Here is a 14,007-nt window from a genome sequence, read left to right on the forward strand (position 1 = left end):
GGGCTCAGAGTTGGTTGCTAAAGGTGGTGGTGTAGAAAGTGCAAGAGCACGTCCTCGTGGAAAAGTGCATGGCTGGAAAATGGGGGATGGAGGGGCTGAAATATTACAGCTGGGGGCATATGACAACGATGCATTTCTTTCTTTTCCACCGTTTTATGAACAAAGAGGAATTTGTTATAGCTAACAGAGCTCATTCTTTCCTGGGTAATTATTTTTTTAATGAGTATTTCCTAATACGAATCCAATCGTCATGCTGGGGAAAAGAAATCAGTAGAATAATGTGACTTTGTCTTACTGTATGCACATCCTGGTGATCTACAGCTCAAGTTGTGACGGTATTTCTTCCTGATCGAGCCCCTGTAGCTCTCATCTTGCAGTTTACCTTATAAACGTGACCAGGTGTACTAAGTACACTGTTGTTCTGTGAACGGGAGGTGGCAGGAAGGATCTGGTCAAGCTGCTCACTCTCCGCAGCCAGGGCTGTCTGCACAGGTTTCAGCTTGTTCACTCACTTCTGAAATACAGGTTTAGGGCTTTCCCATTTTGGCCTTGGTGATCGACAGGCTGGGATTGGTTCAGCAGCAGGCAGAAAGAAATACTCGCTGTGCATCGCCTCTGTGACTACTGTTTGTAAGATCTGAGACCAGTGCTTCAGGGGCTTTACTGTGAATTAGCTGCAAGTCTCCTTATTAATTCTGGAAGGGAACATCCCTCGTGTCAGATGCCAGGAGGTGAGCGAGGAGACTTGCTGAAACATTTCTCTGTGACAGCTAGAGCACCCAATGGCCCCGGAGCTCAGTGGCAGTTACAGGTGACCGACACAAGGCGCGCAGCAGAGGACTTGTTACTCGCCTGTGTGCTTTGTGCAGCGATGCCAGGAGGGGAGCTGTACGGTATTGCTGCACCAAACACCCATAAAAATGATGATAAACAGCCTTTACCACCAAAATTCAACCCACTCTGTATGGACTTTGAGCAGAGGGTATAGAACAGCGGGGTGCAAATCTTGGTCGAGCCTGTTCCAAACTTATACAGGGCATGATGAGAGTGGGGGATGAGAAGCTCGATGTGAGCTGGCAATGGGCACTTGCAGCTGAGAAAGCCAACCGTGTCCTGGGTGCACCAAAAGCAGCGTGGCAGCAGGGTGAGAGAGGGGATTGTCCCCCTCTGCTCTGATCTCATGAGACCTCACCTGGAGCCTGCGTTCAGCTCTGGGGGCCCAGCACAAGAAGAATATGGATCTAGAACAAGTCCAGCGAAGGCCAAGAAGATGATCAGCGGGCTGGAGCACCTCTCCTATGGAGCCAGGCTGGGGGAGGTGGGGTTGTTCAGCCTGGAGAAGAGAAGGCCCCAGGGAGACCTCACAGCGGCCTTCCAGGACCTAAAGGGGGCTGCAGGAAAGCTGGGGAGGGACTCTTTGTCAGGGGTGTGGTGATAGGACAAGGGGGAATGGCTTTCAACTGAAAGAGGGGAGATGTAGGTTAGATATAAGGAAGAAATTCTTTACCATGAGGGTGGTGGGGCACTGAACAGGCTACCCCGAGGAGCTATGGATAATACCCCATCCCTTGAGGTGCTCAAGGCCAGGCTGGATGGGGCTCTGGGGAACCTGGGCTGCTGGGAGGTGTCCCTGCCCATGGCAGGGGGGCTGGAATTAGATTATCTTTAAGGTCCCTTCCAACCCAAACCATTCTGTGATTCTACAGCTGTTCTTACTGCTCTGAGTGCTTATCTGGCCTTCAGACAACACTGGCTCCCTGCAGAAGGGCCACAGAGAACCTCATTGAAGGAGGACCCTGGAAAGGCAGACCTGCACCTGAGTGTCACTGTAGGATCATAAATAACATTGGGTAAAATAGGCGCCAACCCTCCCACGAACAGAGATACAGTGAAGTCCCGAGCACTAGTGACTGCTCAGATAACAGCCATTTCTCTCCCCACCCTGTTTCTGGTGTGGTCTTACACTGGTTTATGTGAGAGTCACTGCACTGCAAGCCTGCTCTTGGACCCCTCTCTTCTGTGGGCATGAAACTCTGCAGGGATGGTTTCCAAAAAGTTTTCAAAAAGGCTTTTTCTGAGCACTGGTACAGGTGAGGCTTCTGCATCTTGGGAAGCTGTGCACACAGCAGAGAGACACAGGCTGGTACAAGGCCTGCCACCAGGACTGCAGCTTGACCAGTGCAGCCTGGGATCTCAGGAAGGGTTGGTAAGCTGCTGCTATTGTCTGTAGGTAGCTGAGAAGAAGCCTGCCTTCACTGCTTTCCGTTCCCTTTCCGTTCCAGTACGCAAGCACACAGGGATACGCACATTAGACCCCAGGCCTTTGTTCTTTCAGTCACTGCTGACCCTTTGGTCTGAAGAAGAGCATCCTGCAGGACAGGGAAGGAACAGAGAAGCACAGCATAGTTAGAGGTCTGACAAAGATAGAAAACAGCACTGGAAGTTGGAACAGCATTGGAAGTCTGCGTAGCCTGGTTCTGAAGAGCTGGTGAAATAGTCCCAGTGCTTATGGGAGTTCTGCAGCCCAGGTAGGCATTGTATAGCACAGGTATAAAGGTGTCCTTTTACCCCACACTGGTGGGGCTCAGCAAGCAGAGCTGCCAGAGGCAGGGGAACGAGGGCTCGCTTCAATACCCAAGTTCTGAAACACTTTGGTCACGGAAAAGATTTTTTTGGTCAAAGCATTGAGGGACCCTGGAACAAGCAACTACTTAAATCCAGCAGAGGTACACCAAGTAAGAAGATAGCTCATTCCTTACCTTCTGCTCCCCATTGGTATTCACTGACCTGGTGGAGAAAAGGTACAGAAGCACCCAGAGCTTCACCCAGTTAAATGTGGACACTTAACTGTGCATCTATAACTGACATTAAAAACTTGGAAATACAAGGGAAGATGACAGTTTTCTGTTTTGAAGCAGCTAAACTTGATAAAATCCTAGTTTTGACCAAATATTCACTACAGCATTCTGGCTTCAGCTGGACAAGCCAGCATCCAGGACAGAGGCATCAGAGAGCACAGTGGAGAAAATCTTTGCAAGCCACTCTTGGCTTACTCCAAGTGTCATCTGGCTTAATTCTAGTCGCAGTATCATACCACAGTACAGTGATCCCCAGAAGGAGCTGAAGTAGCTGAAGTCAAATTTAAGAAACTGATTTCAAGAACTACAACTTCAAAACTAAACCTGAAAACTACTGTAGAACCAGAAAAATGCATTTAGGCAAAAATCGTTCTAATAGCATAAGAGTTATCCCACTGTTAACACTTGAGAGATTACCTCCAGGACTCCATAATCCACACATCTCCGTTTAGGACAACTCCGTTCCCTTCTCCAGCCAGCATCTCACTTCCAAGCACCATATACATCTTTATACATCATCACATGCACTGTGGCAAGTACAGGACTGGAGAGCAAAGCCAGTTACAGAAACCAACAGCCTGTCCCTGTTCCAACTGCACGAGGCTGCCACCTGCAGCAGGCACAATGCAGGTTTTCAACAGAAGCAACTACTGTTTTTTTTTTTAAATAAAAAGTTTATTAAATCATTTAGACTTGAAAGAAGTCACAATAATTAATGCACTCAACAATTATAGCAAGTGCATTCTGTACACCACCAACCCAAATGGATTGATTCTGTATTTTATAAATAAAATTTAACATATTTACAATGAAAAATAAAAGCATGGCATTAGGCAGTTAAATTAGCAGATTACACAAATGCCTACCAGTTGATTTTTTTAAAAAGTACAAATCTACAAGATTACATACGACACGTATGACTTCATTAGGTTTAAATTGTCAGAATCACAACATTTTCGTACATAATTTTCACTATGGCTCTTCCAACCATTGCCTATGAGCCCTCTTTTAATGGCTAAAAGCTCCTTTTCCTTCCCTACGGTTTTATCTGTATAAAATGCATTCCCTAAGACCTACTATAGTGCAGAAACATGAGAAAAGTTTCCTCTAATGACTGGCTATGGAAAGTGACAGTATGTACAGCTGTGGTCATTTTTTTTTTGCTTTAAAAATAGTGCAGATTCCTAGTTTACCCACCAGGGACAAAAATGGAGTCATTTTTTTCCTCCAAAATCATCTTCATTTCACTGAAGAGCAAGTGATTCGGATATACACTCACTAGGCTTAGAGACTGTAATTTGCTATATAAAAATACAGTATTTTAATTCTATTTACATGTTACAGATCTCTCACTTACCCAGCAAGCTGACATTTACAAGCTTCAAAAAAACAAAATACACGAAAACCCCCAAAAAACCCAACAACCCCCCAAAAAAGATAATGGAGTACAACATTGGTAAGCGCAGTAGCTGGACCCATCCACCTAGGAGAGTTAAGGTAAGAAAAATGGAATGTGAGAAGTGTGGTTACTGGCTTTTGTTGGCTGTCAAAGTAAACAAAAAATCTGTCCAACATGTCTTGAACATTAATCATGGCAAAAAAAGTTAAGTAAACGTTTCCAAGATAGACATTCTGCATCATAGGATCCTTTTGCTGAACAATCCCTTTAAAACCTGCTGAGTGGAAGAAGTGATCCTGAGGATAATTATTTGCTTGGTTGTCTTGAGTGCTTATTTCCTGATAAACTCATTGTCCGTGACCTCTGCCTAAGCACTGGTTTTGCTGGGAGTTCCAAGTCTTCAAATACAGGATTCTCTATGATTGCTGCAGCCTCTGGTCTTTCAGTGGGACTTGGAGAGAGCATGTCCTTCACCATGGTGTACTGAAAGAAAACATGAGATGTGTGTGTTTCAATTCATAAATTCACCCTTAATGTTCTGACTTCAGCTGTCTGTATGAACAACTAGAAAGTGTTCCCAGTTGCTTTCTTAGTAATTTGGGTATTAGTATCTTGGCACAGTAATCAGAAACACTTTAGATGTTTGAAAACGTATCACTGTGCATTCCTTGAATTGCCTTCACTATCAACGACTACAATCTATTTGTCAAATCAAATCTGACCCAAGATTCGATAGTTATAAAGCCTTTACATTATTTGGAATCATAAGGATTTTAAAACAAATGAAATGTAATTCATGAGTAGTTTTCAGCTTCATGCTTAAGCCTGTCGTGATTAAAGCCACGCAAGTAATTTTTCATGATGAGTTAGAAGTTTTCCTTTAAATATACAGGTAGTTTGAAAATCTGTCTTTAAGTCAGAATTACTTAACAAAGCATCTTTCAGAGTAGAAAACAAAAATGTCCTGTTCCAGCTGAGCACAGCAGCTTGAATTCCTCCAGACAGCCTGCAGCTGTAAAGCAAAAAAGGCTCGTCTCATTTAGCTAGTGGTGTGAAGCTACCGAGAAAACCCCAAACCACTTCAGCTTTCTACTGGGGAGGTTTTGTACATCACCTCCTCTTTTTATCTGAAACCGTATCGTTTCAAGGATTTGACTGATTTGGTTTCCTACTCGAGGATCCAGTTCCTGGAGCTAAATCCCATACAGCCATGATACAACTGTGATATCTCCACTTTCCGTCTAGAACTCTGCACCTTCTCTTTGTGAATATGGATTTGTTGCAAGAACTCGCAGCAAGATGTATGCAACACCAGTAACATCAAGCAACAAGAGAAAACAAGTGATATTGTATATTACTGGAGATAAACTTTGTGACAGAAGCATCAGCATCCACACTACTATAATGTTCTGTAATGTTAGAATTTTGGAAGACAGTAAAGTTCACAGGCAGAGAAATGTGTCTTAAACAAAAGCTGGTGTTTTGGGTGTTTTTTCCCTTCTATTTTTACTTGCAAAACAGTTGGAAAGCAAAGAAAAAAGCTACGATTACCAGCATGAGACGTACTTACTTCTTGTGCATATTTCTGAGTGAACAGTGGTGGAAAGTTCAAGTTTCTAACATCACTCAGGGTCTGCAAAAATGGTAAGAAAAACATGTTAATTTTCCAAAATATCATTCTTCAACATAGTTATTATTTTTGAAAAATATGCCACTTCTGCAAACAAATCAGCCTGATGGAGAAAAACTTTGTTTACGGGTCTCGCTTTAGTGGTTAAAATCACAACACGCTTAACCAGGAAGTTGCTGCTTCCCCAGGCATACAGCCTGAACCCAAAATCACGTTACAAGAACTGTGATCTCTGCAGCTTTAAATCATCCAAGCACATACATTTGTACTTTCTGTTCTTGCTCAATAAAGTACTCTGCAGCATCTGTAACCCCAAGGATCACCTACACCAGTATTTCACCTACACCAGTATTAAGACACGAAATGACTGGTTCTGTCTTAATAACGTAAGCACAGTCTTTGCTTAATGTTTACAGACTGACAGATTTATCAGCAATTTTGAAAGAAGTTGCATATTAATGTGTCCTTGCAACGCAGCTATCCCCACCGTTCAGTCTTTCTTGCATAGGCAGCACGTTGGCTCCATCTAGTGACAGGATTTTTCCCACATTCAGCCAAAGTTACTTGCAGCTGGCTGTCTCATGAGTTGAAATTGTGATTTCCAGAAACCCACGACCTACTTTAGCATCTTGTCAGTGCAGAAGGGCAGCATTTAGCACTTATTTTAATGAAGATTTGCACAATTTCAAGCACTTATTTTAATGAAGATCTCCTTTTGCACAATTTTGAGCACAAAATATGTGAACTCTGAAGTTAAATTAAATCCACTATTACTCACTTAAAGTACAAACTGATCAGTTAGTAGTGATGGGCAACAGTCAATCTCCTGTTCAAGTGAACTGAGTTTTATGACAAACTATTTCAAAACACTTCTTTCCTTTACCAAGTCACTCTGCATTTAGCGATCTGTTCTCAACATCGGATCTGGAAATAAACTGCACTGCCAGAGACTTAACTGCTGACAGTCTGCGACAGAGGCAGGTCTCACATTCCTCCTCTGAGGGTTTTTCAGCTCTTTATCCCAGACTGCTAGGATTTGCCGGGCTCCCTGGGCAGGCAGAGCATTCTTCGCTTCAGCTAACAGTGGTAAAACTTGGCTGATGTCAAGGAAAACTTCAGTGTAACAACTTGGAAGCAACTATTAAAGAAGCTAATCTCCAGGACTATAGTCTCCAGGACTGACAAGAAACGTCTGGAGGTTCTTTTTTTTAATCAAAAAGTGAAAACCTAGGCAACTTAGGGCAATCTTCTTACTCTGTTAAGAAGCAAAACTCATGGGGTCTTGCATACAATTTAGAAATCATTCTGATTACTTGCTTTGCTTCTGTAGTCAGGACATAAACTGAAAGGGCAAAGCTTGTAGTCATTCCTGCAGGACATCTTAAGAATCCAGGATAGCTCCTTATTGGGCATTTGTCTCAGGAAAATTGATTTAGGGAAACTGAAATTGGTTTTAGCACAAGGGGTTCAAGTTAAGTGCTGTCATTCCTTCTCTAGACTTTGCTCCTCTGTATCAAAAAGCCAGAAAATTAAGGAAGAGAAAGCAACACCAGCATAGGTGAAGCATTTGGTCAGGCTGCATTCACAGTGTGCTTCTCAGATCTCTGCTAAAACCAGTCCATCTTCACATAAGTATTTAAAAACCAAACGCATTAACAATGAATACAAATTATAACGATTCCTTCTTTCCTGCAGAGGTCATTGGTCACCACGTACAAGAGGAAAAACCTTTCTGGCTGTAGCTTTCTTCTCTATGAAGTTGTTCCTCTGAAAGATTGATCTCACATGCATCTTAGCAGCAAGGAAGTCAAACCTCCCAAATTCACATTTGATCCAATAAAAGTCACCTATTACTGGGAAGACTGCTTTAAGCTGAGCAATGAGATAAACTTACCGCTAAGACTTTATCAGAAAAGGAATAATTTTTCAATGTTTTGGGTAAAAAAACCTCTGGAGATGCAAAAAGAAGTGGTAGAAACACACAGCATGACTCCAATTCTTGAACAAAAAATGAACTGGTAGGCTTGAAGTTGCAACCTTTACCATTTGAGATCTTGGATATCCTAGTTCAATGGTTTCTCTTACTTGAGATAACAGAGGAGCTTTGTAAAAAAGTTACAGCCTCAATCTGACTGCTCAAATTAGGAAAACTGCAATTCGCTTCCAGTGATTCAGGGGGTATGTACAAGGCTGATAAAGATACCGTGTTCCTAGTTCCAACACTGTTTCAAAGCTGTGAGGAACAGCTTGCAAGTGTTTCACAGAGCAAACACCTCTTAAAGAAATGATCAAACTGAAGATAATCCTTGGTGCTGCACCATACGTACCTTGACTCTCTCCATCTGTGTGCTGAAAGGGTAAAGCAGCTCGAAGAGAATCAGTCCCAAAGAAAAGATATCCACCTTGTGCGAATAGGTGTTCCCACAGATCTGAGAATTCAGAATTAAGGTCAGGTCAGTCAATCTAGTCACTGCATGGAGTTACATACAACGTAATCAGCCCCCTTTCAACACAGGGAAGTGACTAACTGTGCAGAGCTGAAAACAGGACAGGTACTGTAACAGCCTCTGGGCACACGAAACTTTATCAAACGGGTATGACTGAGCAAGCTCCTGATCAGCAGACCCATCTGCAAGGCAAAATGTTTCAACTTAAACCTCATGTACAATACTGCATCCTTAATTAACTTAAGTATTACAGTTATCTTTTTAATATATTAAGAGCAACATAAATCAATCCATCAAGTAGAAATCATTAGCCACTTTTTTTACTATTATATATAAAAATTACATATATGTATGTCTTACTACATGTTTTTTTATATACGTGTATGTTAAAAGTACTAACTTTGACACAGACACAGACACAGATTTCTAGGTTGGAAGAGACCTCAAGATCATCGAGTCCAACCTCCGACCTAACACTAAGTACTCCACTAAACCATATCACTAAGCTCTACATCTAAACGTCTTTTAAAGACCTCCAGGGATGGCGACTCCACCACCTCCCTGGGCAGCCCGTTCCAATGCTTAATAACCCTTTCGGTAAAGAAGTTCTTCCTAACATCCAACCTAAAACTCCCCTGGCACAACTTGAGCCCATTCCCCCTCGTCCTGTCACCAGGCACGTGGGAGAACAGACCAACCCCCACCTCACTACAGCTTCCTTTAAGGTAACTGTAGAGAGCGATAAGGTCGCCCCTGAGCCCCCTCTTCTCCAGGCTGAACAAGCCCAGCTCCCTCAGCCGCTCCTCGTAAGACTTGTTCTCCAGACCCCTCACCAGCTTGGTCGCCCTTCTCTGGACTCGCTCAAGCACGTCCATGTCCTTCCTGTAGCGAGGGGCCCAAAACTGAACACAGTACTCGAGGTGCGGCCTCACCAGAGCCGAGTACAGGGGCACAATCACCTCCCTAGACCTGCTGGCCACACTGCTTCTTATACAGGCCAGGATGCTGTTGGCCTTCTTGGCCACCTGAGCACACTGCTGGCTCATATTCAGCCGACTATCAACCAATACTCCCAGGTCCTTCTCGGCCAGGCAGCTTTCCAACCACTCATCTCCCAGCCTGTAGCTCTGCTTGGGGTTGTTGCGCCCCAGGTGCAGGACCCGGCACTTGGCCTTGTTGAACTTCATACAGTTGACCTCAGCCCATCGCTCCAGCCTATCCAGATCCTCCTGCAGAGCCTTCCTGCCCTCGAGCAGATCGACACACGCACTTAGCTTGGTGTCATCTGCAAACTTACTGAGGGTGCACTGGACGCCCTCATCCAGGTCATCGATAAAGATATTAAAGAGGACCGGCCCCAGTACTGAGCCCTGGGGGACACCACTTGTGACCAGCCTCCAACCAGATTTGACTCCATTCACCACAACTCTCTGGGCCCGGCTATCCAGCCAGTTTCTAACCCAGCGAAGCGTACGCCAGTCCAAGCCCCGAGCAGCCAGTTTCTTGAGGAGAATGTTGTGGGGAACGGTGTCAAAAGCCTTACTGAGGTCAAGGTAAACCACATCCACAGCCCTTCCCTCATCCACCAAGCGCGTCACTTTGTCATAGAAGGAGATCAGGTTCGTCAAACAGGACCTGCCTTTCATAAACCCATGCTGACTGGGCCTGATCGCCTGCTCGCCCTGCAAGTGCCGTGTGATGACCCTCAAGATAATCTGCTCCATGAGCTTTCCTGGCACTGAGGTCAAACTGACAGGCCTATAGTTACCCGGGTCTGCCCTCCGGCCCTTCTTATAGATGGGCGTCACATTGGCTAGCCGCCAGTCAACTGGGACCTCCCCCGATAGCCAGGACTGCCGATAAATGATGGAAAGCGGCTCGGCCAGCTCCTCCGCCAGTTCTTTCAGTACCCTCGGGTGCATCCCATCCGGCCCCATCGACTTGCGCACATCCAAGCTCCTTAGCAGGTCGCCAACCATTTCCTCATGAATAGCAAAGGCCACATCCTGCTCCCCATCCCCTTCCGCCAGCTCAGGGCACTGGGTATCCAGAGAACAACCGGTATTGCCGCTAAAGACTGAGGCAAAGGCGGCATTAAGCACCTCAGCCTTTTCCTCATCCTTAGTAACTAGGTTTCCCCTCGCATCCAGTAAAGGATGGAGATTCTCCTTAGTCCTCCGTTTCGCATTGATATATTTGTAAAAGGATTTTTTGTTGTCTTTAACGGCAGTAGCCAGGTTGAGCTCCAGATGAGCTTTGGCCTTTCTAATTTTCTCCCTGCACAGCCTCGCTACATCCTTGTAGTCCTCCTCAGTGGCCCGCCCTTTTTTCCAAAGATTATAAACCCTCTTTTTTCTGCTAAGCACAAGCCGCAACTCTCTGTTCAGCCAGGCCGGTCTTCTTCCACGCCGGCTCGTCTTTGGGCACGTGGGGACGGACCGCTCCTGTGCCGTTAAGATTTCCTTCTTGAGGAGCGCCCAGCCTTCCTGGACTCCTCTGCCCTTCAGAACCGCCTCCCAAGGGACTCGGCCAACCAGCGTCCTGAGCAGCTCAAAGTCAGCCCTCCGGAAGTCCAATACAGCAGTTTTACTGGTCCCCTTCCTGGCCTCGCCAAGAATAGAGAACTCTACCATTTCGTGGTCACTCTGTCCAAGACAGTTTCCGACCACTACATCTCCCACCAGTCCTTCTCTGTTTGTGAAGAGAAGGTCTAGCGGGGCACCACCCCTGGTGGGTTCACTGACCAGCTGCGTCAGGAAGCTATCTCCCACGCTCTCCAGAAACCTCCTAGACTGCTTTCTCCGTGCCGTGTTGTGTTTCCAGGATATATCCGGGAAGTTGAAGTCCCCCACGAGGACAAGCGCCGACGATTTTGCAACTTCTGTCAGTTGCCTATAAAACTCCTCATCCGTCTCCTCATCCTGGTTCGGCGGTCTATAACAGACCCCGACCAGGACGCTAGCCTTGCCGGCCTTCCCGCGGATCCTAACCCACAGGGATTCAACCTTATCATTCCCAGCCTGGAGTTCCACAACATCAAAAGATTCTCTAATGTAGAGAGCCACGCCACCACCCCCTCTGTGCTGCCTGTCCCTCCTGAAGAGCCGATAGCCAGGCATTGCAGCACTCCAATCATGGGAGCGGTCCCACCACGTCTCCGTGATGGCAACCAAGTCATAGCCTTCCTGCTGGACGATGGCTTCCAGCTCCTCCTGTTTGTTACCCATGCTGCGTGCATTAGTGTAGATGCACTTCAGCTGGGCCATCGCCTTCTTCCCCAGCCTAGCCATTGTTTCCCCCGGCACGGCTCCAACAAGCCTTGTTTGAGCCCCGTCCCCCTTCTCGCCTAGTTTAAAGCTCTCTCTATGAGCCCCGCCAGCTCCTGGCCTAGGATCCGTTTTCCCCTTGGAGATAGGGACCCATCTGAGGCCATCAGGCCGGGTGCCGAGTAAAGCTCCCCATGGTGAAAAAACCCAAAATTTCTGTGCTGGCACCAGCCTCTGAGCCACCTATTAACCACGTGAGCTTTCCATGTCCTCTCCGTGCCTCTCCCTCCCCCCGTAGGGATAGACGAAAACACCACCTGCACTCCCGCTCCCTCCACCAATCGTCCCAGCCCCCTATAGTCCTGTTTGATAGCCTTGAGGCTTCTCTTTTCAAGATCATCACTGCCAGCCTGGACTATCAAAAGCGGGTAATAGTCAGAGGGGCGAACCAGGTTTGGAAGCTTCCTGGTAACGTCTCTGACCCTGGCCCCAGGGAGGCAGCAGACTTCCCTATGCGTGGGGTCAGGCCGACAAATAGGGCCCTCCGTTCCCCTGAGGAGGGAGTCGCCCACAACAATCACCCTTCTTTCTTTCTTGGTGGAGGCAGTCCTGAGGCGTGGAGTCAACTTCCTCACCTCAGGCATCCTCCTGGGCAGGCTTCCTACATCGTCCTCACCCACTGGTCTCTCAAGCTCCAGGGCCTCAAACCTATTGTTCAAGGGCACCTGGGAAGGCAACGCCGGAAGGGGAGGGCATCTCCTGCGAGGTCGAGAGGGGACCCGTCTCCATTCCTCCTCAACTCGCAGGTCCCCTCCCTCTGCCCGATGGCAACAGGGCAGGGGGTCCACCCCCCTTTGGGGCGTCTCACCCCGGTCCCTCTCCCTCCGGTCCTGCAGGGAGTCACTCCACCAGTCTATCTCCCGCTCGCACTCCCTGATATCCCTCAACCTCTGCACCTCCTCCTTGAGTTCCGCCACCATGCGGACCAGGTCGTCCACCTGCTCGCACCTCACGCAAGCAGTCCCTCTGCCTCCCGCCGATGGCAGCAAGAGGCTCAGACACTCCCCGCACCCGGAGACCTGAACCGCCGCATGTTTGGACGGGCAGTCGGTCTGGGTGTGTACTGACTTCCTAGAGAAAGCACCGTGCCTGGTGGAGACCATTGCAGCCCAGCTGACGGGAGAGTGCCGTTAGAGGAGGTGTCCCTATGAGCGGGTGTGAGCGCTCCGCCCTTCCTGCCCGCCCTGCCCGCGCTAACTGCCACGTCACTCCCTGTTTGCCGGCCCTGTTAGCCGCGCTCCTGGTCGCTCGCGCTCCCTAAGGGCTGCCTTTGAACGGCTGGGGGGAGGAGCTGTCGCTGACGCTGCTGGCTCCGCCTACGCCTCGTCAGCCTCCCTCACGAGGGCTGCCGGTGCCTGGCGGCTCCCTCACGTAGGCTCGATGCCCGAAAAATAGCCCTGCCTGTCCCGATCCCGCGCTCCGCTGCAGCACGCGTCTGCCCCGGAGCCGGTCGCCTCGGCAAGTGGAAATTCAATTTGAAATTCAGTTTAGCTCAAAGCTCTATTTCGATAAGAAATGATTTAAGTATCTCAATTGCAACAACTTTCTAGAAGGAGTGCCTGATCTTTGAACACCCAGGAACTCCGGTGTCTCCCAGGTGGTGCTGGAAATAGCTTCAGAGTAGAGAGCACAAACCTGTTCTGGGCTCATGTAGAGTTTGGTGCCTACTTGTCCTGTGTGCCTGGCATAAGCTGGCATAGGGGTGAGTACCGACTCCTCCTCCTCATCTTGATCCATTGCAGTTACCAGTCCAAAATCCCCAACCTTTACTACGTCATCCATTGTGAAAAATATATTGGAAGGCTGAGAAAACAAATGGGAGAAAAGAAAATAAGTTATAAACAAGAACGTGTTTTGCCAGGTACAACACTTGGTAGATATTCATATAATTCATGCTGTCAGGGCTAAAAATGCCCCTAAACATCACATGAGCAGAACTAGCTAAGAATCTCAGCTATGCAGGAAAAGAGAATTACCCCTGCATTAACCAGGCTCCCTTCTTGAAACCCAGGCTGCTCATTTCTTGTCTTCCAGTAGAGGTCCACTAACACTACAGAGATCTAATGAGTAACATGCAGAAAAGTCAACAGCCGTGGGGAACAGCACAGATAAGTTATCCCAACTTTCCAAACACATGGCAATTTCACATCATGTGCTACAGTTCTGACTTAGGTTTTTTATTCCAATCTCCAAGTGCTGAACTCATTTGCAATATTAAGACGATGTGCTGCGTGCTGGTTATCATCTTACAGATAGACTGGAAGTCCGGGAACAAGGTGTGCTTTTCAGCTGGTACTGCTTAGTTTAACTGTGGGAGTAACCATTTGTGTAACAGAATTAATTTATT

The 14,007-nt window shown here is 47.1% G+C and overlaps 1 protein-coding gene across 1 annotated transcript in view; it reads right to left on the reverse strand.

The window, feature by feature from the left end:
* Positions 1 to 3,521: 3,521 nt before the first annotated feature.
* EIF2AK3 (eukaryotic translation initiation factor 2 alpha kinase 3) overlaps positions 3,522 to 14,007 on the reverse strand; it is a 47,033-nt gene continuing 36,547 nt past the window's right edge. Inside the window, exons 14-17 of the mRNA XM_035547446.2 lie at positions 13,296 to 13,463; positions 8,215 to 8,316; positions 5,828 to 5,890; positions 3,522 to 4,740 (exon numbers count right to left, since the gene is read on the reverse strand). Of these exons, the coding sequence (XP_035403339.1) occupies positions 4,564 to 4,740; positions 5,828 to 5,890; positions 8,215 to 8,316; positions 13,296 to 13,463 (510 nt within the window). The 3' untranslated portion in view covers positions 3,522 to 4,563. The remainder of the gene's footprint in view (positions 4,741 to 5,827; positions 5,891 to 8,214; positions 8,317 to 13,295; positions 13,464 to 14,007) is intronic.

This window comes from Cygnus atratus, chromosome 4 (genome assembly GCF_013377495.2).
Source record: "Cygnus atratus isolate AKBS03 ecotype Queensland, Australia chromosome 4, CAtr_DNAZoo_HiC_assembly, whole genome shotgun sequence".
NCBI classification, from domain to species: Eukaryota; Metazoa; Chordata; class Aves; order Anseriformes; family Anatidae; genus Cygnus; species Cygnus atratus.